We start from the raw sequence: 24,153 nt of genomic DNA on the forward strand, positions 1-24,153 counted from the left end.
AGCTGTACCTTGCGAACTTTGCAGTAATCATCAGAAGTCAGCCCTTATGTCAATCCTGTAATTTTTTCTTCCGACAAGCAGATATTCCAAACAAAATGGTGGAAAGTGCACGGTTGGAAAAATCCTTCTGCTTCCAAGCAGGACTTGAATCTGGCAGGTACTCTCTTCTTCTTCTCTCAAGCATGGTCGTATACCTTCAAGTTAATTTCCACTTTTGTGCTCTCGTAATATTTACTCATTCAGAAAGTGGTGGACATCATGCAACTGCATTGTAAATAAAAGGGGGGTTTGTCAACTGACTACCGCTCTATTCAGTTGCTATTCACTCTTGGCGCATGCGCGGGATGAAAATACTTTTATTAGTGATGTCGAAAAATTACTTACAACTGAAAAAGAAGAAAAAAAGGTTTGATAGAATGATATCTTCGTTGCTATGCAGCTAACTTTAGAGTACTAAAATTGCTTGGTCGCAGTATGAAAGAGAACAAGCACGGTATAATTGCGAAGGAGTTAAAACTGTTTCGGATCCAGCTTTCTTCAGGGTTCTAGATATATGTAAGAAATGTGGGCCATGTCAGACGGTCCGCAGACAAGCAGTCTTGTATAGTCTTCTACCAGTACCCACTAGCCAAACCAAGCATTCTCTTTCGCCACACCTGGTAATCGCTCGCCCACCGCCTTGTGATGGGCATCGACAAGCGCTGGCCGGAACCTGGTTATGGTCCTGGCTGCCCGAAGAGCAACACGTCCGTACAGGAACGGACAGAATGCAGCCATGATCTGCAATGCAGCAGCAAAGGAAACAAGCAAGACAGTCTGACATTTACTCCCAGTGTATTTCTATATGAACACCATGCTCTATTTTCATTTGATTTTGTTTATCCTATTTTGGCCCGCGTCTCTCTCCCTCCCTCCCTTCCTCCCTCCAAGTCCATTGGCCTAAACTTCCAGGCTAATTACGCACGGTCAGACATCGCTTGTCCTAATATTTTTTATCTGGTTCCCTCCAAACCGATGGGGAATGCGTTCTTTAACGTGTGCCCCATTTACAGCAATCCGCTGACTACGAAGTACGTTTTTTTGTTTATCCGGTTCGGTACCTTCCCGAAAGGTTTTGTGGAAATTGAACATGTTCAATTGGAAATACGGCCGAAAGCTCTGTCGCAATATTTAGATGTTCAATTTCCACAGATATATCCGCAATGGGGAAGGAAGTCCGGGCTGTGCTTTGTGGCTATGAAGGGAGAAGCCAGGGTTTCCCCAAACACATACAGTACATGTGAATGTGAATGTAAACACAAGATTCACCAGCAGGTGTAAAAACAATCTGAAGAGTGTTTTCCACAGTCCACTTCTCCCCGCAATAAGTGGAGAAAACAAATTTTGTTGTTCCTGACGAGGCTGTCGCGGAATGGCCCTATACAATATTCACCCTAAGAGCTTCAAGGTTCACGTGAGCCTCGTTCAAACTGAATTCCCTTCAACCCGGAAGATCGCAACCACCCTCAAGGATCAAGGAGAAAATGCAGCTCCCAAAGCAATGGGAGGTGAGTAGATCAGATCCACCGCAAAGTGGTCAAAGACGGAAAATCCTCTTCACTGCATCCATCCTTTCCTTGTGCCACTGGCGGCCACAAAATTGTGGGTTGTAGCTCTGTAGGAAAACTCTTTCACTTTCAACTGGCCGCGTGACTGCAAATTGGCATACGCTCTGTTTCTCATTCATTGTCTTAGACCATCATGCCTGCCTGCCTGCCACATTCACCCAAGTAGAAGAGAAAATTCTCATCACAATTTCTCCAAACGGTTGCCCTCTAATGTAGGGAGGAAATTGTTCGGATGGACATCATGTCTTGTGAGTAGGTAAAGGATAATGGTCACATGTACAAAGTACATAGCGGAATAGCATGCGCTGCAGTGCCGTACCTGGTTCATTCTGTGCATCGGTAGATCACCATTGTCCGTGAACAGGGTTGAGGGCATACTGGTTCTCTCCACATCAGCAATGTTCACGTCGATGAGTCCCAGTGTTACCACTTCCACCACTTCCAGACCTGCATGCCAATGCAGAACAATACACCAAATTTGACTGTAAATGGGAACTGGTCTATTTCCATAATTCACAATGACATCAGCGCTTCATCTTGCGAAAAAAAAGTCAACTCATTCCCGAAGTGGAAAACGTTGAGTAAGTTTGTACGGTGAAATGTGCCTGTTTGTTTATCAACTTCATTCGGGAGTGGGATTGATCAACTCATTACATGATCGAGTTATGTTCTAGCGTGTTTGTTGACAGCAGGAGCAATGATATGAACAATATCGAGCACAGCTGTGGTGCATAGAGTGCATCTTCCCCCGTAAAGCAGCCACCAAGAATACCCCATGTGACTAGAGTGTAGCACACAGAGAGCCGCAGTGTTGAAGCTGCGCTCTTCTACATGTATCATACTACATGTATCTACAGTGTATGGGTGCTAACGTTTTGCAACACGCTCTGGTACTGGGGAGTAACAGTTACTGGATCAAACGAACAGTACATTATTATGTCTGAGCCGGAATACATTACAATGAGGAAATTTCTAAATTATTATTAGCCTTTTCGCATTGACATCGTCAAGCAAGCTTGGCTAGTCTTCGCGTAGGCCAAATGGCATGAACAATGAGGAACGAGTGCCTATTCTGCTGTCGCATGCGTATTAGCACCTCATTGACCCCGCTCGTTCCTCAATCATTCTACATAGATGACGTTATTTTTCCAGGAATGTCACTTTTGTGCGTCACCGTGATGTTTGCGTTCCTGTGGGGATCATCAGACCTGTAATTCGACTGTGTTTCAAGTTGACTGTATGAGTACAATCATGTACATAGGTTTATGACAGTAACTTAACTACTTACATGTGTTAGTCGTGCACGGCTGCATGTCTTTCACAAAGGTAACATTCAGCATTGTATGATCCTGTTGCAGCAACAGTCACCAGAGTGGCACCAGAACCAGCATCGGTATGAGTATACAGGCTTACAATGTACAGCAGCTACTAGCACTAAAACAGTACACACGTACATGCATGCGCAGATGCACCCACTCCCATCACACTGTACCCACTCCCATCACACTGTATCCGTTGGGTGCTTTTTAAAGTTGCATAAAATTCTCAGCACTGGGTATGCACGAGTCAACAGTGGAGGTGATTATTTGTCACCCACGGCCGTATATATCACATTGGGCAACATTGATTGAAATCATGTGACTCCATCGAATCACTGGTTTTTGATCCTACATGTAGTATCATTTCCATAGAATGCTTTTGCACCCACCCACCCTCAATTCCATGCGAACCCCATCACAGCTTCCATGTGTGCATCGTCTACTCCATTCTCGTGACTACACATATACGACTTACTGGTAGGATGGGTAGGTAGAAGTTGCACGAGGTGATCCTTTCATCAACGCTATCTCCTATATCCATATTAACATTGCTCAGTGCTCCACACAGAGCATACGGTGGAAAGATGGATCCATCCTGCAACACAACAAGAAAGGTATATAACACTCGCAATTGTAGCGTTAACGATGTGAAGCAAAGGACACCGCAGCGAATTTACGATCATGCAACATACCAAGCAATTGATTTATGTGCACAGAAGCATGGTAAATCGTAGCTGTCCTTGGGGAATGCTCCTGAATACATAAACATACAACCGTGATTTATTGTCTGGGCCTGTCAGAGCCTTGAAACAACATCAATAAGTGCAAAGACTATTGAAACCAGGTTGAATGCGAAGTGTGGGTGACCCAATCATCGACTCACTTGTCGCCAGCTGTTGCCCAGGAAGTTGATGAGAAAGGTATTGTCCGAAGCCAGGAAACTCTTCACGTGTTTGTGAATCAGCAACTGCAGAAATTTGAGGAAAGAAATCACAAACTCATACGGGTGGGTTGACTTGCATGGTTTACTCACATATGCCAAATCAGCGCCACAGGTACCGCGGTAGTTCAGCTTCTGGCCATCCCCAATGCCCAAGGAAATTATGTGCATACGGGTTGAGTACCACGCAAGTACCAAGCCTACTACTACACAGTCACAGTGCAACACGTGCCCAAATGCCACAACAGGTCGACTGCCCTTTGGAGCGTGAATTCTATGCTTGTTCAGTAGTTCACTGGACAACTAGGGTCTTCCAGTGGGGTGGTGATGGTGGGGGGGGGGGGGGGATGACAAGCACATAACCGCCAACGTTCTTATGTTGCAGTGTGAAGACAGGCTACCATTGTATCTCGTTCCCTCGGTACCCTATCTTAAAATCACTCACATCGCCCACTGCTAGCTGGGCTTGTGTCAGACATTCAGGTATATTGCTTGATGACCAGCGGGCAGTCCGATCGCTTCCAACTACCACCTTGCTGGCTGCTCCAGTCTGACAACATACAAGAGCATAAGAGACTTGAAGAGCAATGGCAGCTTACTTTGTTCATCATTTCTCATTTCATGTCTACTGTGATTCATCACTGCGAATAATGACCCTCGATCGGGCATAAGAAAAGTGTTGTTATTTGGCTCGTTGTCATGATTTCCGAGGTTGAAAGAATGAAGTCAAATGGCTACTTGCTCTGAAGATGTGGCCTTATTCGCGAATTGCTGGTTATATAGCTGAGGTTGTTATTCACAAGGTTGACTGAATATTATCTACAAACAATAGCTGTTACCATCAGAGCAGGGGCACAGTTTGCGATGGGAACATGAACGAACGAAATGAGAAAGCAGTAAGGCCCTAGCCAATCTAACGATATGGCCAGTGACCTAAAGTCTAAACTGCAAATATGCTTAGGAAGGCTACTGACACAGTTCGAAGGAGTGCGAATATTACAACTTACTTCAGTTATGTCTGCTTCCAGGTCATCGATGTTTTGAACTCGTGATTTCAGAGTCGCACAGAAGCACACATCATTATGCTGATTGATAAGAGCATGGGAGGTTGTGACGATAGCCTGCACTGCTCCACCACTGTTGTCCGCAGAGCCCCCGCTCGGCTGTACTGGCTGCACGTCAGCTATTTCCGTAACAATCTGTAACATGTCGCCGACGTTGACGGTGCGGTGCTGTATTGCGTCGTAGAGGCCGATCAGCTCTCCGTGGAATGTCTCACCTGATTTTCTGCATGCCAGAGCGTCAGTACAAAAGTCACAGAAGTCTTCAGCGCTACAATAGCTCAGAAGTCTTGAGCACTACCACAAGAAACATTAGCAAAACGGAGTTTGCAATTTTGATTGTGTTCATCAGTATTGCGTGAAGTGCCAAGAACAATTACAGGATTGCCAGCAGACTCTTTCATCCATACCTGAAGATTGCTGCATACATGCTTGCGAGCGTCATCAGCATGTTGTGAGGTATGCCGTGGCCGTGTGGCATGCCGTTCTGGAAGCTGGATGAGTTGAAAAGCATCGTGCTCCACCATATGTACCAGTTCTGAGGCACTGTCAGCACTTTGGCTTCATTGGGAATTGTCTTGCCCACCTGCAGCAGGGTCACACATCATGCGACACAGAAATGATATCGATTGTACACAGGCCACACAGAATTGTTACAGGTTCCCCCCCCCCCCTACATACCCACCCTACAGTGATAGTCCAACGGACTGAACACTAGTTTGGTACTGGATACTCCTGTGAAGTGACGGTGAATCTATAGAGGTCTTCTGTCATCTCTGCAAAAGCTACACATTTGGACTAGCATGATCTGTTGTGTTTTGAAGTGCAAGTACAAAATACAAATGTATTCTGAAAGAACCACTTCCGTAGGGGATGTAATGCCCAAGCTTCAAGCCAACACAGCTGACATACCGTACCTTCAATTTTGAATACGATGCTGACGTGGGTGCTGACAGGGTAGGTAAGGGTGAGGGGCGAATCATTTCAGCGCCGCTGCTGCCACTCGCGAGCTCTTTACACGCCGCGTTGCCTCTGTCGCCTCGGTGAAAGCAGTTCCACGTTATGGTGGTCTGCGCTGGTGTCAGAGAAAACACGCCGGTGAAACCCACTTTGTTGGCGTGTGTGGCGTGCAAAAGCATGGACGTGTAGTCGTCGATCGCCAGCAGCGGTGAAGCCACGCAGCCTCCTCCAATGGCATGACACGCCATGACGAAGCGGCTGGCAAACAGTTTGGACGCCATGTTGTACTTGTTCACTTTGCCTCCGGTCTCGGCGACAAAGTCCTCGTTGCCCATGACTCCACCATGGATACGATCAGAGCATGCAAGCACCTCCTGTATGTTGAAATAGTTGGCTGCCGTCTCAGCAGTGATTAGGAACTTCGTGTGCCCAATTGGCATCTGCCTCTCCTTCTCTATCTCGGTCACAAGCTTTTCAAATTGCTGAATATCTTCCGGACAATATATTTTCGGCAGCATCACGATATTTACTTTGGGATGAATTATAGCGCGTAAATCCGCTACTGCCAGCTCCGGGAATAGGTTGAGTGAATTCACGCGAATAGCCAACTTCTGGCCTTCCAGTGTTTGTAGCTGTCCCGTCTCGATCGTCTCCTTCAGTCGTTGTCTCATTACAGATTTCATGCTGAACGCCACAGCGTCCTCCAGGTCTGGGAGCAGGACGTCCGCATGAGCTCGACTGCTGGGCTCAGCTTGCAGCGCCTCAATGGAGCCCTTTACCACAAAGGGACTGACCATTCGCTTTTCCTCGCTCACCGTGGGCCATTTCGCGAAGCATCGGACACCCTGCACCCATGGTGTGCAAGCAAGCGATGGCGGTGCGCGATGGCACGGGAGCTCTGACGCTGCGTACGAACCAGATGCAAACCTAGGAGTAGTAGCACGGCACAGGGACGACAGCTTTCTTCTGAATGGCAGCATAGTTCCCGACCATCAAGGACTAACCTCTCAGTCTGGGCTTCGGTATTTTCATTTCGGTTTCCAACTAAGTTAGTTTACTTACAACTTTTGGAAACCAATGCGGTCATGTCCTTCTAACGTGATAATGCCGGCCTTGTGACGGAGCTACTAGCTACTAGTAGACTTAGTTACAATACTAGTAGACCTACTGAGTACTGTTCACAAGGTAGAGAGAGACAGCTTTGGGGAAGGTAAATTGTTGGTTTGATCGGTAGACACGCTGAGACTGCAAGAACTGAACTCAAACAATCCGAAGTTCACTTATTTTTTTTTTGTGGAACATTGAACCCTGCGCGCGCCCTCTCCTGCTGACTTGACCGATCTGCTGTTACTGCCAAGATCTAGGACGCGATACGAAGATGTTTTGCTACAGTATTACTATTAGTATTACTAGTACTATGATATTACAGACGGTCATTGGTTAGTCATGGAATTGGCGCATCTAAGACTACGACTCGGTACGAGCGCACTCACTCAGATTGACCACCCCAAAATACCACAAATCCATTTCGGTATCACGTGAGAATTAAAGGGGAAGTATACCCTAAAATCAAATTTTCACCAGTTGTAGTCTTCTGGGTGCTGAGTTTAATGGTCTTGGTCCGAGGAAGCTGAGACGCTCCCTTCCTGCTTGAATCCCAATCGAACTCGCGCACTTCCACCGAAACTGGGTGACTGCGCCCTACTAGATGGGGATTTGTATGCAAAATGTCACTAAAAGCGCCATTTCGTTCTTATAAAAGCACGGATGACCACGATTGGCCCATATGTTGTAGTCTTTTGGACGCTGAGTCGACTGGTTTTGGTCCGAAAAGGCTGCGATGCAGCGTTCCTCCTTTATTCCCAATCGAACATGGTTGAACAAGCGGTCACGTGCTCCTGGGTGCCCAAATCACCTGGTCACCGCGCCAGCAGGCGACAACTTTCACACCAAGGTTCAACTCGAGTTCAACTCGAGTGACAGGACTGCACCCAAAAAAGGTCAAACAGGCTAGTAAGTTGTACCCTGCAGGCACGGTGACCAGGTGACTGGTGTACGCAGGAGCACGTGACCACTTGTTCAACCATGTTCGATTGGGAATAAAGGAGGAACGCTGCATCGCAGCCTTTTCGGACCAAAACCAGTCGACTCAGCGTCCAAAAGACTACAACATATGGGCCAATCGCGGTCATCCGTGCTTTTATAAGAACGAAATGGCGCTTTTAGTGACATTTTGCATACAAATCCCCATCTAGTAGGGCGCAGTCACCCAGTTTCGGTGGAAGTGCGCGAGTTCGATTGGGATTCAAGCAGGAAGGGAGCGTCGCAGCTTCCTCGGACCAAGACCATTCGACTCAGCACCCAGAAGACTACAACTGGTGAAAATTTGATTTTAGGGTATACTTCCCCTTTAAACACTGCACTGAGAGCTACATGTAGCGCTGTCACATGATGTAGATCTACATCATAATCATTAATTTTGTGCATACATGTACATTGTTGTACCAACATTATTACAGCCTACACTGTTCACTGTTCTTTCAATCAAATGAACCCCTCGATAGGCACATTGCCTTTGGGTCATTTCATACAAATAATAATATTAAATAATAATAATCATAATACAGGAGCAAGCAGCTGTCATGGAGTGTAACTGACGAACTATTCGTAGTATTCGTGCTGGTGTCTGCAAGCGTCGTGTGGTCTCAGCTGGTCAGAAGAAGACCTTAGCACTCAGTTCGATAATGACTACTGAGGGAAAGCACAGCCTACAGCCTACAGGAGAAACAGAATGGACTAAGTACATGTACATGTAACACCAAGAGTGCATAACTCTCACTTCTCAGGCTGGCTAACACCTTTAAAGCACATAGTGATCGCTATAGCCATATTGATGAAGTAACTTCGAGGTGTGAAAGTTAACAGTAAAGGTTAAGGTGGCTACTGTTCTGCCATAGTGACAGTAAGAACGGGAGGTCGAGGTTGGATACCTCAGTTTATTCCAATCTACTGTACGTAGTATGTAAGCTGTGCAGATCATCGCCTCGCGAGCGCTTGTTGCATCTTCCTCCCCTACCAAAGGTAGGTAGGTACATGGAGATCTACGCAAGCCAATATTGGTCTGCCGGATCGCAGCTACTGTACTACCATTAATTTTCATTATGCGTGCATGCAGATGCATACATTTACAGACAGACACACACACACACACACACACACACACACACACACACACACACACACACACACACACACACACACACTGTGCAAGTAAACGCTATTTTCTGTAACTTTTCAGTACTAATTTCACATATCGAGTTGGGTACGTTAGTGTGATATAAGTTCTTGAAGTAGATTTAATTAAAAGTAAAATAAGAGAACACAAGTAAGAACTAAGCGTGACAAGTGTGTATGAGCAACAACAACAAAAGTGAGAACGAATGATAACAATAATAAAATTTTAATATAATAAACAAGAAGGGGACAAAACACATTTAGGCACAAGTGGCAGCAGCGTTGCCACACTACACAAACGAACATAGAGAGACTAGCTTAGATTATTATGTTCATACTTCAGAAGTAACATGATCCGGACCCTGTGGTCATACCAGAGGCCCTGTCACAGTTAAAGAGAAAATAATAAACAAGAAGGGGACAAAACACATTTAGGCACAAGGGGCAGCAGCGTTGCCATACTACACAAACGAACATAGAGAGACTAGCTTAGATTATTATGTTCATACTTCAGAAGTAACATGATCCGGACCCTGTGGTCATACCAGAGGCCCTGTCACAGTTAAAGAGTTGAGTGAATACACCATGCATGTCTACTACACTGATGATGCTCGTATAATAGAGGTGTTGTTGTTGGTTGCAGCACTAGCAGCATGTATAGCACGAAGGACTAGACAAATTGGTGTGAGTGTTTAGATTACCTACTTTCCAGGTCAGGTTCATTATGTGAAAGATAGAATCTGATGTCAGGATACTGTGAAATGGAGTGGAAGGGCAAGAGTAAAATTGTTCTAAGAGCAGACTCCAGAGATTAGACATTGCTATCGGCTAGTATTCATGTTAGTCCTAACATACATATAGAGTGAGTGCTGAATTTCACTGACTACATGCAGATACAGCACAGCATCAGAAGCGCCAGACTTGCTGAAGTGTCCTCATCTCCATGGACTCAGGGGAACGAAATGAGAGTAAATCGCAACCTAGCTGTACTTGACACTTTCTGACATTGCTGAACTTTTTGGACGACCAGTTGCTGGTTTCATCTCCAGCCAGTGCTTTGCATCAGCTCTGTGCAGAAGGTGAACAAAGAACGTGTATGAAAACATGTCTAAGACAGAATAGTGCGTTTACAATTGCCCGGAATTTGAAAGTGCAAACAAGTGGTGAGAGTCGAACTTCTTCTCCGGCCTCTTTTGCCTGTCTCCCTCAAACTCAATTGCTCAGAAGAATGTTCTAGTGCGGTGACAGGGAGGCCGGCTGCTAACAGCTCTCAGCTCTTAATATATCTAGACAGAAAGGACATGAAGCACGTAAGAGGGTTAATATGGTGCAAAGGATGGGTAAAACGCTGTCCATATCTTTGGGAGTCAGATTGCCAGGCTGCGCATTGGAGCCTGCTTTATGCATCATGAAAGATCCCATTGCACAGGACACCGAGTGTTACCAGTACCAAGAATTTGCCTGCGCATCTCAAAACTGATAGCGTAAACTAAATTTGAGTCTTTTCTAGTGGGCAGGTGAGATCCGAGACTTGTCTTGCTCACCTCTCATCATCCTTATCTGCATAAGTATTGATCCACTTCCCATAGCGTTTGGTGACAGGAGCAATGCGACCAGTTTTCCCTTGAAGCTTCACACAGAAACAACGATACATACAAATAGAAGATATGAAAACCATGAGGCAAACCATGATGGACTTCAAAATGGCTAGAAGAAGGTGGCTTCTCCTAACATTAGAGCTCAGGCCTCCTGTCATCTGACCATCACTGACTGTTACTTGAAAGTTCATCTTTAAATGGCTGCTGCTGCAGTCTTAAATTTAAAAATAGAAATAAATTTCACGGTTCGGTTCGGACCCAGTCAGACTGAGATTTCTGCATGCATAGGAGCTCTCCTCTCCTCTCCCCCAGGGCTACATGCTGTCTCAATATCACAGTCACTTACTTATCCTTATGGTAAATCAATTGTATGCACAATGGATGTCACACGTGGTCCAGAAATTTCTCCACACAACACTTACTGCCTCAGACATGGATCGTATATGGCGTCCCTCAAATCCGCAGCAGCCTCCGATATAGCGTACACCCAGCTTACTTGCCTCTTTGGCATAGTTATAAGCATCAATGCGAGTCATTACTCGGGCATCCATAGCTACAGGACACAGGAAAGGGGAGTCAAATCAAATTGTCGGTGAAATATTTGCAACAATATTAACAAGTTCACTCCGCAGGGAGCTTAGTAAAAATTGTCACAAGATGTCCCTTGGCTATCACATTATTGGGCACTGATCCGTTTGACTGTGCGAAGTAAAATAAAGAATACATACATACATGACCAGTTGTGGAACAGTACCAAGCGAACAACACTCCAAACCGAGCACGTGACCAGAATAGCTAGCAATACCTAAAATCTTCACAAACAGTGACAAGTCTATCAGGACACAGACATTATAATTCACAAGTGCAGGGAACGGGAGGCTGTCTTTGCTGACCCTTAAAGTTTCAAGCCCTGTGTTATTAACAGACAGCATTGGACATTGGAATCATGATGAATATTCTCACCGAAAGGGAATTCCTTCATGCCACTGTATCCGTTGATAGGTGCATCTGGTGTGTGGTAACCATATGGTTGCACAGCGAGGTAGACGTGATCAAGTTTAGCCAGTTTCAATGCTCTCTTCATCATCGCTACCGTCTTGAGACACGTCTGGGGACCGAAGCGGCAGTTGACGCCGACCACATCAGCACCGGCGCGTGCCAAGCGAAGGGCGCACTGCTCGGGCGAAAATGAGTCGGCGTCGCCCTCCGGTCCAATGCAGACGGTGGCCAGGACAGGCTTACCGGACTCCTTCAGCACCTCCACAGCCCATTCTGCCTCCAGTACATGATCAAAGAACTGCACAGAGCCAGAGAAATGAATGCAGACATACATATGCGCATGTATGTCATCAATATTTGCCCAAAAAGGGGCCGCAAATCTCTGGGTTGACATTATATTAGTACTCTTGCCAGGAACCACATCGGCTTTAGTAATCAACGAAGCCACTGCGCATATGAATCTGCTTTCCCCTTGTCAGGGTGCATCTAGCCTGCATAAAATTAATGCATGTTGCATTCAATGAGCTCCAATCAGATGCTGCACACAAAATGAATTATAAGCGTCCCTTTTAGAAAGCTCATCATTACAACAAAGAATTCGCAGGTCATAGATGCCTAGGCCGACAAGGAAAGGACCGGCACAGATTCTTAGACAAACTGCTACCTGTCTAAGCTACACAGTGGATGATGAATTCATGCGCCGACCAACATTCGACATTGGGGAACGCAGTGACATCTGGTGCCGTAGAGCATCCAGGCTAGAAATCAATTAAAAATTGCAAACTTGGCAGACTTGAACCTAAGCTACAGTAACACTATGTGCATGCACTGTGTACGTGTATGGGTACTATGTGAAAATGGTGAAGGTAACCCCACAGGTTAAAAGAACATCACTAGTCTGCAGTGAGCACCCCACTCTTCAATGTCCGATGTTACTCTACACGCCCGCATACCTCTGCTATGACAAAGTCAAAGTCGTTTCTGACGTAGAAGTCGAGCTGGCGGCGAAACTCCGCCTGCACCACCTCTTTGCTCTCGCCTTGCTCGTACAGGTCAGTTTTGGTCACACTTCCTGCAACTAAAATTGGATCACTGGCTTCTTTGGCTGCCTTAAGAGCCAGGGCGCAGGCCGCATCGTTGACAGAAACACCCTGGAGCGGAACAAGTCAACATTCGGAAGTCAGAACTAGATCAGCAAGTCAGCCACGTGGTGGGTTCATGTGCAACGTTGTGCAGTGCCACGATAACAGTTTTTCATTGATGAAAAGGGCCAGTAACGCAGCGTTCAAGGACATCAGAAGATAGCATATTCACTCATCAAGGGACATACTCGTACCTCTACCGTCTCTTCTTCAAGTTTTGACGACCAGAATGTGCAGGTCTGTAGTACTTCAGCACCGTTGTGCACAAACTCACGGTGCATCTGCAAAACTACACAAAGAGCAGCAGTGACACGTCCGGACATCGAGGTGCAGTCTCAGTACCTCAACCTCTCAGTACCGTGTGCTGCCTTTCGGCATACACAGTACAGAACAGAGCATTGTAGCTAGAGAATGTACATGTATGCTTGATGGCTGGGAGAGGAGTGGCAGCACCAGACATGCTTTCCGTGTGGAACGCATTGATCTGAGCAATGATGATGCAAATTGCCTGGCCATGTATTCTTGCATTTTCAATCATGGTATGCTACTACTACTGTACTAGTAGTATGATGTCTCTCCAGTTACGACTCAATCTTGGGCCAGGTTGGCATGTGTTGTCCCGGCCATTCCTATTTGATGTGTACTGACGACGGTATTCAGAGTAGTTGCATGCGGGCCCAGGGGAATCATGAAGCTTACGGCTGTACTTTGCTAATGTTTCTTCTCATCTCATAATAATGACATCAGTATTCGTCGTTACTAACAGAGTGCACCCGCTTCATTTGATATCAGCAAATGAATGTTGATGGCAATACATTCCTCTTGATCAACATACCTACACAGCTACAGTACTCTGCAGTCCGTGGGCTGGGGAATTTGATCATCGGAAGCTGAACAGAGTAGAATCTACGATTACTTATCTCCCAGTCTCTCTTTGTGTTACTATACCTGCTTCCGGATGTTCCACGGCCGCTTCTGGAGTGTATTTACCAGCCTCCGCGTAACCCTTCAGCTCCATGGCCCAGATCATACCGCCATCGCCAATCACTACTCCCTCGGCCAGCCTCTCCAGTAGACCTTTCTTGTTGCTCTGAAGGACATCCGAAAACCAAACGCACCGGTAACAACAACAACAACCCCCCACGCACACACATACACACCGTTCCTCATTCATTGGTGCTCATTTTAGTTGTTTGGAAACACACGGATCAACTCACTCGTTTCGCTGCTGGTTCGCCCGACATTGTTGCTGTGCAAGTGTCCTTGATTCAAGAATAACGTTACGATCCCGAGCCGATGAAAGCACTATCTGACTACTCGAGTTTGCCTCGTTGCTCTTCTACTTTATGAAGCGAGAGAAAACAACCAACAAATGAACTGTCAGTGATGGCGATATCTGCTCGATTCTCACTTTCGAACTTTGTCTGCACTTTAGCCGACACCCAGATGCACGGCCGACATGTCAGTTTCAGACACTTCAGACACTACACCCTTGACCTTGTAGTCAGTCACCTCTGGAGTTGGCAACTTGCTCACAAGAGACTTCGTCTTCGCTGTCAACATCGTGCTAGCTATCAACAACTCAGTTTTCAAGGTGCCTGGTCGTTGTTAGTAGTAGCCCCTGTTTGACACGCCGAAATCGTTGGGACTGCGGGAGAGGAGTGTCTGTAGCTGCCGCGGATCACGGAGTGGACTGCATGCCCCGCGCGCCCGAGACGGGTGCATGCTACATGTAGATCTACATTAATTTTATACAGTGCTGGGAACTGAAATCCGAACCACTGGGCGGCGCGCGGCGCCGCGCCGCCCAGTGGGTCGGATTTCAGTTGCCTGCACTGTATACATGGTATATCTACATGGGATTGTACCTGCACTGTATACATGGTATATCTACATGGGATTGTACCTGCACTGCTGTAGCGCTTACATTGAATTTGTGACATATCTCACCGGCATTGAGTCAATGTCTTCATTTTCTTCCTGTTTCCGGGTGAACGAGAAGCATGGGTCCATTGTTGAATTTGCTTTCCGGATGCAGAATTCTTCGAATTTCTCCGTCAGTTTGTCGATGTCCTTCTTGTCCTCCTCTGTGTCAAACTGCAATGTTTGGTACACTTTCAGGCTATCTTCTCCTATGACTTGGAGGAATACCTAGGCTTGGGTGGCGCCATCCTTGTCCTTGAGTCCAGAGGCACTTAAATACATTTCAAACGCATGTTTGAACTGCCTCCACGCGTCCGCCTTGTTGGGAGAGTTGATCAGGAGCTGTTCTGGCGGCTTGAGCTGGTCCATGGTCCTTGAATCTGCAGAATCTGCAGCATCCAACTTCTGACACCGTGTAACAACTTGATGAGTCGAGGAATAGATACTCAATGGGAGTAGATAGCATGGTATATACATAAGGGAGAGAGCATAGGTGATAACTAACACAATGCAAGTGTAGATGATGTAAGTGTGGGAATAAGCCATATAAGGTGTGAATGGAAGTGTGAGTGTAAGCACTAACTCAATGCTGGTGAGATTTGTCACAGAATTTGTGTAGCTTCTGCTTCGGAGAGCGTAGGTCTAGACTACTACATGCCGTAATACATCATTCCGTGTACGAACGCTTCAAACACGAATGTCACACCTCCTAAATTCGGTACACGGGCCTGTTTCATTGGGAATAAAATGGAAATTCTTGAAAGTAATACACTAATGAATCACTTAGTCTTTAAAAGCAACTGCTTCTTTGAGGCATGAAATCGATACAACTGGTAGGACCAGTTGATTCGAGGGGTGGGGGAATGGTTATTGGTCCAGGCCCATAGTTTGTTTGTATGGAGAGTTCTTGTTTTGTGTGTATTATGAGGACTATTTAATCCAACCCTTCAGTCTCTACAAGCTTGAAAGGCAAACAGGATGGTGAATAGCCGCCCGGAATCACAGTTCGCGACACCGTATTCAATCTTCCTCAAACAACCTCAAGGATGTATTCGAGAGGTGATCCTTTCAATCTTAATTTGCAGACAGTTAGGGACTCTAAAACTGGGCGGTGACCTATAGCAAAGCAGCTGCTGAGCACGGTCGCACTTCAAGCATGTCAGGTAAACTTCAAACGATAAACAATGCGTGGGGTCTGCAACTCTTCTCATCCATAAATATCATACTAAATATCACTTTTGAAGACGTTCAGAATAGTGGCTAGAAAAAGAAAAATCAGCTAAGTGATTAATTTGAAGATGGCGGTTTAGGTGCTCCGCGTGGATCCTCCAATACAGGAGTGACATCGGCCGTCTTCACAAAGTAGGCCAGCAAGTCCATCTCCATTTTCTGAACCACCTGCACAATATCAAGTGCACACATCCACAGCACACAACACATACATGAGTGACCATTTGACGACCATCGCCGGAGGCGATGCTAGCGATGCTACAGCAGAAGCCATAGCAACTTGTGCTGGGATTGCACCATTCAACAGCTTGCAGGGCTGAAGAATTGACCGCCACTATTCAGCCTGGTATATACCACACAGCTATGAAGTGGCTTTTCTGGCCAGTGAATCCCTACTTTTTGGTCTTTTTCATTTTTTTTCCTGCACGCACATCACACCACATGCTCCGGCATGCACTGGCTGTTGGTATCCACCCAGGAGAGTGAAAGAAAAGTCAGGAGGAGTCTGAGAAAGAGAAGAAAGACGTGTGTGACCATAATCGTCGGGAATCGAACCCAAACTCTCGATTGGAAGTCGCTGCACATGCCACTGCACCATATGGGACACACATACACAAGTACACCCCCCCCCCCACCCACACCCCCCCCCCCCACACACACCCACCCACACATACACACACACACACACACACACACACACACACACACACAAATGATTTATAATCTGTCAGGTATCCATACAGAAGTACGGTCCAGGGCAACCAGAATCCGTATTAGTTCTAGATTTTCTGGGTTTTGGTGTACTACTTTCACGGGGCAGTTTCAACTGTGGTACTTGATGGAAACTGCTGTAATTATGTTTATCCAATCCAACAGCAATTTCAGGAAACCAGATTACTTTATAATTATCCCTATTCTTGTTACTCGGATGTTGAGCCAAAAATAAAATGTAGAAAGGAAAAGGACATAAGGATACGAGTTACGAGTTACGAGTTATGAGCTATTCTTGTTTGAAAACAATATGACTGTGACACATTTCTTCCCTTGTCACGGTTTCGAATCATGTGGCTTATTCAGCAAATTAACTTCTCAGAACTACTTGTACATACCACTGATCAAGGGCTACATGTATGCACTGGTTACCAGTGCATAGCCCTTAGTCTCTTGCAGTTGGGTATTATCATGACAATTCGAAACATGTACACGACATCCACAGTGGTGCTGGCTGCACCTAGGCAAAACTGACCTCTTGATATTTTGGATCGCTGTACACGTTGTTGAGCTCTCGTTTGTCCGTCGCCAAGTCGTACAGTTCACTGACGCCTTCAGGTCTATAGACCAGCTTGTGAGTAGAACTCTTGGCCATGATGGCCCTGGGACAGCCTTCCTCCACTTCTTCCTTCCCCCGTGCCCAGTACCTGAGTGAACACAAGATACATTGCACGGTATAGGCAACATTTTACAATCATCCTGAGCCACCGGCATACTTCTGATGAACTTGAGAAGTCTATGTGGTAGTGAAACCATGCGTAGCTGGGTCTTTGTCAATGGGGAGTGAAAGGAAGACACGGAAGAGAGAGAGGGAATTGTGAGAGGGGTAGGGCACAATAGAGAGAGAGACAGCTGTGTATGTGTATGCCAACAGGTCTTGTAATAATTGCGTTGCGGCAATAATGTTGAGGGTCTGCACCGATGGACTTCACAGATAGGCTATAAAAGGTACAATACAAGTACAGCATATCCAGTTCTTGATGGTGGTTCCATGTTGCTAGGGACAGCTAAGGTAAATCTATGAGAATGCTCTGTTCTTTCAAAGCGTTTAGGTAAGACCAAAACCGAACGGCTTGCAAATCTCTAAGTATCTCCCAACAAGCTAGGGCTAAAATGATGCCATTGATAACATTAGATGCGCATACCAACGTACCAACGTGAGTAGAACACTCTGAGCTTCACTCTGGGTGTTGCTTTTAGAGTTTCAAAATCGTGAAAGTCCACAAACAAATACCGTAATGTACCGTTGATCCCCCCCCCCCCCCCACACACACACCATGTCGCTTCCCAGCTGGGTTTTCGGCAGGGGGCGGGAATTAGATCAATGCTGTCAAGTGCAGTACGATGTACAACAACGTGGAGGATCAGACTCGATGTGCTGGATTGTGCACATTTTCATCCTGGATTGGCAAGTATTGTGTACAGCAGTGCATGCGTCGGTTCAACATCGTATTTCGTTGTATACGCCGAAGTCGCTTCACAGGTAGAAAATCGACAGGGAATTAGAGAGGGGGCGGATCAACGGTACTTTAAGGTACTTACGTGTTATGTGGATTAGCATATACAGCTTTCTGTTCCGGATCATTGGGTTCAAATTCTCTGAAGTATTGATATCCACCTTCACTGTAGACTGTTCGATTCATATCACCAGGACCGCCCATCAACTCAGGGAGAAGACTTTTAGCAAAGTGTATGTGATTTACATTTGTCTGCCAGGAAAGTACAAGATTCGAAGAAATGAAAGCACAGTTAGCATTGATTGGTTGCAGAATTATAACCTCCAGTCAATATATCACTATTTCTGAATAATTATATCTTGTGAACCAAGTCCACACTAAGGTTACGTTTGGTTGGTCACATTCCCAAATGGGAAATCACTTGGAATCATTCTCGCCCGTTTGGTTGGTCAAAAAAGTGCGTTAGGTTGGTCCCATTCCAGAATGGGAATCGCTGAGAATGATTCTTTTTGGGGAATGATCATTCCACCTCACAGGCTGGAATGAGCATTCTCATTCCGGAATCAAAAATGATAATGGTTGCCTCGAGCCAAACAATGTAGCATCAGGTTCAAGTGCCTCAAATCATGCAGTCAGAAATACCTCGACTCTCTAAAGGAAACTAGAGTCGGGTAAAAGAGAAGAGAGCCGCCGTTCCACACCGACATCATGGAATTGTTATGTCAAGTGGTTCCTAGTTGATTCTGGCGCGTTTGTTTGGTCAGGTGATTCTCACCCATTCCCATTCCAGAATGGTTGTCATTTACATTCTGAAAATGCCCAACCAAACGCAGCCTGAGATATGAAAGAACCTCATAAAGTTGCATGTAGCATGTGTGCCCAAATCCCTTACTGGGCATGTTATTTACTAGTAAGGACAATACAATGAGGAGCCTGTAGGTATGAGGCAGACTTGCCAGCATTTTCCTCTGCATGCCACGGTGAGCTTTGGATGACTCTGGAGTGCATATACCGGAGAGGATAAGGTGATAGCTGGAGGATTGAAATCCATTACTCCTTCATAGGTGTTCAAATATATTGCTATGCTGGGTATGCTGTGTGAGATCTTACCCCTGCCATGACGTTAATTGTGTAGAAGAGATCGAAGACATTGACAGGAGCCTCCACCACATGACCCTTCACACCGCCGGGAATCCTACCGATGAGAGGCACACGTGTTAGGATGTCATCCATTCCACCTGGCCATTTCTCCACAAGATGATAGTCACCACTGAAGTCTCCGTGATCAGACGTCACAAAGATGGCAGTGTTCTTGGCTATGTCGGGCAGTGCATCAATTCCCTTTACTAGCTGACCAAGGATCTACATAGAAGCATGACAATCAATAGCAAGTACAATAATGTATGTCACTGTATTTTCTGGCACAATCCACTAGCCGGGTTAGTGATCACCGCACGGTTTATCTCAAGACTTTGCGAAGGGTACTTCAGCCTGATGTATTTTGTGACTCTCTCATTGGTCGAGCAGATCTTAGTTGCAATAAAAAATCAACCACGATATAAGGATAGACTCGGATGGAGACCCAATGATTAATTTAGAGTGAAGAAAGGTTTAGTGCAATGTTCTCGAATGTGCTGATTGTCAAGTAACTGACGGTGTTAGTGGACATTATAGCGTAACTTGTAGTTCATTGGTCCTTTTCTGGACGATATAAGGACACCTGTATCCGTATTCAGTACTCTAGAAAGCTTTAAGAGCATTTCAATTCAAAATACTGGACCGGCTGAGCTCGAGGCCATTTCTGTTTGTCACCTACCCAATCAACATAGCTGACTTGCCCAAGGTAGATAGCATTGATCTTGTTGAAGAATGTCTGATTGAGGGATTCCAGGTTCCTGTACTTGATAATGCCGTCGTGGTACTTGGGCTTGTTAGCTACATGTGGTGGACGCAGCGGTGCTAGCTTAGCCACTTGATCTGCAGAGTACCTAGATATGTAGGCAGTGCAGTGAAGCGTGCAGGCACACATGCACACACACACACACACACACACACACACACACACACACACACACACACACACACACACACACACACACAATCACATACACACACAAACATGTGCCCACACACATAATTATAGACGCACAGACAAACATGTACACACACATAATTATAGACACACACACACAAACACAAAAAACACACTCACATGCACACACACACACACCCACACACACACATACACACACACACACACACACACACCATGTACCATGTACCATGTAAACGCCCGTCGCAAGAGAAGCACGCAAATCTGCAAATGCACTGGATGTGCACCCACAGATTTTCTCTTTATAGCAACGATAACGGATCTGATTCTGATTGAAACAGATCAAGACAAGCGCCAGATAACTGTCTAATCCACACAACTCACACACACACACACACACACACACACACACACACACAGAGGAGAGCTAGTCAGAAGGCATCAGATACACTTCTGAATAAAGGATTACTCTTTGAATTAACGACTATTAATTGCACCCGTGCGGAGTCCAATTATGATCAGAAATGTATGATCTTTAGGGCATCTACATATATCCAATTTTGTTGCAATTGAACTGCACAGTCCTAGTGCTGATCTTATCCGGATAGGTGTTTGAGGACAGCAGTGTGAAACAAATGTGTATACCCTGGCATAAACATAGGGACATCAGGAATCTTGAGGCTGTGGACTTCTTTGTTTGTATCGGGGTGAAAAGCTGGCCTCATCTGTGCCACTAATGAAATTCACGCTGGGGAATTATTTTAAACATTTTCATCCTAATGATTAGGGTAATGATTTGGATGAAAATGTTTAAAATATGTCCCCAGCATCGTGAACTAATTACTTACATGTCAAAATAGTCCTTTGGAGCACCATAACTGGGATGAGCACCGATGCCCGGTAGGAAGATGAGGAAAGGCTCTGGTGGATTGCTGGACATAAACTCCAGGCTCTTCACCACAGCTCTGTAGTCTCCGTTGTGTTCCGAATCATTGCCAAAGAACTTGGATGCAGAGGCTAGAAAACTGTAGTATCCGGTCTCGTTGAACTTGAATGGTGATGGACCTTTGCTGCTGCCGATATCATTCGTCCAGTTTGATACGGAGAGTGGAAATGATGCTTGAGAGAACATATCGTTCTTGCCATGCCATGACACGTAATATCCAGCATCCTTCAGATAGCGGAAGAAGTTTGGTTCATACTCTCTCACCAGATGTGTCTGTGTACGATGTCCCAGTACGTGCATATACCGACCAGTGATCATAGCACAACGACTTGGTGCACACTGTGTGTGCAGAACATGAGCTTCCTTGAACACTGTTCCATTAGCGGCCAGTGCATCCAAATTTGGCGTGCGAACAAATGGATGACCATAGACCCCAATACTCTCCGCTCTTGTTTCTGAAAAGCATAGTGAATTCAACAAGAAAACATACTGCCCCAATGATGTCACTGACGTTGATGATATTCCAGAGTCATCTATGATGAATGCCCTGAGATGGTAAGGCGCTATCCACCAATCAGTCTGCTATCGACTTAGATACACTTCATATCGCCAGTTCAGCAAAGTGGCTTATCACTGAAAAACTTCACATGAATCAAAGACCAGACCTGTGGATTAATTGTGAACAACCGTGTCGATTCTATAGTTTGTAGGTTCTTGTGAAATTTTCACGCAAACCACCGAACTCGGTGACAAGGACCCAACTATTCTTGCTTACCGTCCGGGAGGAAAATCACAAAGTTTGGTCTTGTATCACCCGGAGCTCGGTCTGTTCTCGCGGGAATAATGTGGATGATCACAAGCAAGAAGCCAATAGGAAAACCTAGCGACCTCATCATCGCGTTGCTTCGCGCCAGCGCAGCCAAACAAGGAATCCTGGTACAGTGATAGAGCTTGCCCCAGACTCTTTCTCGCGTAGCGTTAGGCTATAAGAGACCGAAACGAGCAGCGCGGGCTATCCGTCGACTTCTACTTGAATGCCGGGTCCTTGACCATCATGCAGACTAGTTGGCTCCACAGTGCTGTAAAAGCCTGGTCTAGGTTTCTTGTCAGAGAGAGACAGCAAGCGAACCTTCCCTCCTCAATCAAGGACAGTGGTGTCTCACGTGATCATGGTGATAGACCAATGACAAAGCCATATATGTACATTGTATGCAGTAGATCATGGTAAATCTACGAAGTACACACTGTTACAATACTTGGAAGTCGTCTGCAGAGAGCGGCGTATCCAGACATGCCTCCGAGAGGCTGTGCCCGGCCATGCTGGCTACGTGAGGTAAGACCATGGTTTGAAATAATAATAATTATTGAATGCAGACCACGGCATCCCGTGCAAAAACATGAGCAGGATTATACATGTGGTTGTATTCGACCGTGAACCTGGTCTGGCAAACGTGATTAATTTTGTCGCGTCGTGACTCGGGATACATGAGGCCTCTTTGCCAAATGTCCGCGAAAGGGATTGTCAATAATCGACGTGGAGACAACAATTTTATAATAGCAATAAAGAGAACAAAATTAATGCTGTTTGTATTCGTTTACATAAGCCTGATCTTTGTAAGCAGAAGAAACATGTAGTTGCGTTAAAATTGTTTTCGTAGGTGCACAGCATGATTGTTTGTCTCACTACACAGTTTTAGCGTTATAATTATTAGTTTCTCACCCACCGTTGCACTTAGCTCTCACTTCACTTCTATTGTCTCACCTTCCCTCATTCTATTTTGGCACTGTATTTTGTTCTCGTAACACATCATTGAATGCCGTATATTTAATCATTGTTCAGCATGGTTACTCTTCAGTCACGACTTTCCACTGATGAATGTGACAAGAAAATGAATTCTGGTAAACTTTCATGACTTCGTTGTAGTGTGGCGATGACGGCAGAATTTGTTCTCTTTATTGCTATTATAAAGGGATTGTCGCGTATAAATGTAAACAGACTCCCTACAAGCATTATACCCATGCTGACTTCCGGATACTAAATATACAAAATTTCGGCGCTGCAAAATTTCGGCACTTCACGATTTTTGACATTTTGGCGGCGATTTATTATTATTATTATTATTCTCAATTCATGGATGACATGGTAGTGTCAACCAATATTATGAATGAGGGCTACCAGCCATGGAATAAAAGAACAAGAAGGCAAAAATGCACACGCAAAATATGGCAAGTTAAATGAAAATGAAATAAAAGTAAATCAATCCAAAACCAAAATCAATTATAAAAATCAATCCAAAACCCAAATGAATTGTACAGGTAGCATATGTGATTTACTTTGGAGCTTGATTTATTTTCGGCGTGGGGTAAAGGGCATGGTATAGTGCGACAGATGCTGTGAAAAATTTCATCGGCGTTTTAATTTAGGCGTTTTGGGTCGGTGCCGAATATACTATATAGCAGGAAATTTTCGGACGGAATTTATTTTCGTACGATTTCGTACACGGCCTCTTTTGTACTAAAATTAATTCCGTACTAAAATTTGTTCATGTGAAATTATGTACACTATACATGCGTACTGCAGGGAAACACGTGTGTTTAGCATGCAGCACTGTACGAAAATATAATCAGTACGAAAGGTCGAAATTCGGCTTTGTCCGAAAATATTTCCGTCCGAAAATTTCCTGCTATACAGTAGCCGAAATTAAATAGCTGCCGAAAATTTGTATATTTACAGCAATCAAAATTAATGGGAATGTACTCGTTATCATGTGACTACGGATGACCATAATGATATACCTGTACAAAGTAGCGCAGGTAGCATACAAGTTAGAGGCGCAGTCATGCTGCAACATCTTGAGATATTCATTAGGCCACCCTTTGTTAATTCATTGTTTAACGTCCTTTTTTTCGCGA

At 45.3% G+C, this 24,153-nt stretch overlaps 3 protein-coding genes across 4 annotated transcripts; all 3 read right to left on the reverse strand.

Annotated features, from left to right (window-relative positions):
* Positions 1-338: 338 nt before the first annotated feature.
* Positions 339-7,302, reverse strand: LOC135809552 (uncharacterized). Its single transcript, XM_065322920.1, has 9 exons — positions 5,845-7,302; positions 5,338-5,513; positions 4,874-5,153; positions 4,312-4,416; positions 3,810-3,893; positions 3,402-3,521; positions 2,896-2,956; positions 1,927-2,054; positions 339-780 (listed from the first exon to the last, which is right to left on the reverse strand). Exons 1-9 carry the CDS (start codon positions 6,865-6,867, stop codon positions 625-627), a joined length of 2,133 nt encoding a protein of 710 aa, XP_065178992.1. The 5' UTR covers positions 6,868-7,302; the 3' UTR covers positions 339-624.
* Positions 7,303-9,200: 1,898 nt separating this feature from the next.
* Positions 9,201-15,221, reverse strand: LOC135809556 (betaine--homocysteine S-methyltransferase 1-like). Of its 2 annotated transcripts, none has more exons than XM_065322927.1 (8): positions 14,811-15,221; positions 13,809-13,950; positions 13,055-13,149; positions 12,672-12,869; positions 11,683-12,016; positions 11,142-11,272; positions 10,666-10,751; positions 9,201-10,189 (listed from the first exon to the last, which is right to left on the reverse strand). In XM_065322927.1, exons 1-8 carry the CDS (start codon positions 14,871-14,873, stop codon positions 10,102-10,104), a joined length of 1,137 nt encoding a protein of 378 aa, XP_065178999.1. In that variant the 5' UTR covers positions 14,874-15,221; the 3' UTR covers positions 9,201-10,101. The 2 variants fall into 2 exon arrangements, with proteins under 2 accessions (XP_065178999.1, XP_065179000.1); XM_065322928.1 differs by lacking the exon at positions 14,811-15,221 and adding an exon at positions 14,078-14,421.
* A 581-nt stretch (positions 15,222-15,802) lies between these two features.
* On the reverse strand, positions 15,803-22,329 carry LOC135809555 (uncharacterized sulfatase YidJ-like). Its single transcript, XM_065322926.1, has 7 exons — positions 22,016-22,329; positions 21,143-21,695; positions 20,058-20,229; positions 19,352-19,603; positions 18,327-18,493; positions 17,260-17,431; positions 15,803-16,181 (listed from the first exon to the last, which is right to left on the reverse strand). The coding sequence occupies exons 1-7, from the start codon at positions 22,134-22,136 to the stop codon at positions 16,071-16,073; spliced, it is 1,548 nt and encodes a 515-aa protein (XP_065178998.1). The 5' UTR covers positions 22,137-22,329; the 3' UTR covers positions 15,803-16,070.
* Between the last annotated feature and the right edge of the window lie 1,824 nt (positions 22,330-24,153).

This window comes from Sycon ciliatum, chromosome 2 (assembly GCF_964019385.1).
Source record: "Sycon ciliatum chromosome 2, ocSycCili1.1, whole genome shotgun sequence".
NCBI classification, from domain to species: Eukaryota; Metazoa; Porifera; class Calcarea; order Leucosolenida; family Sycettidae; genus Sycon; species Sycon ciliatum.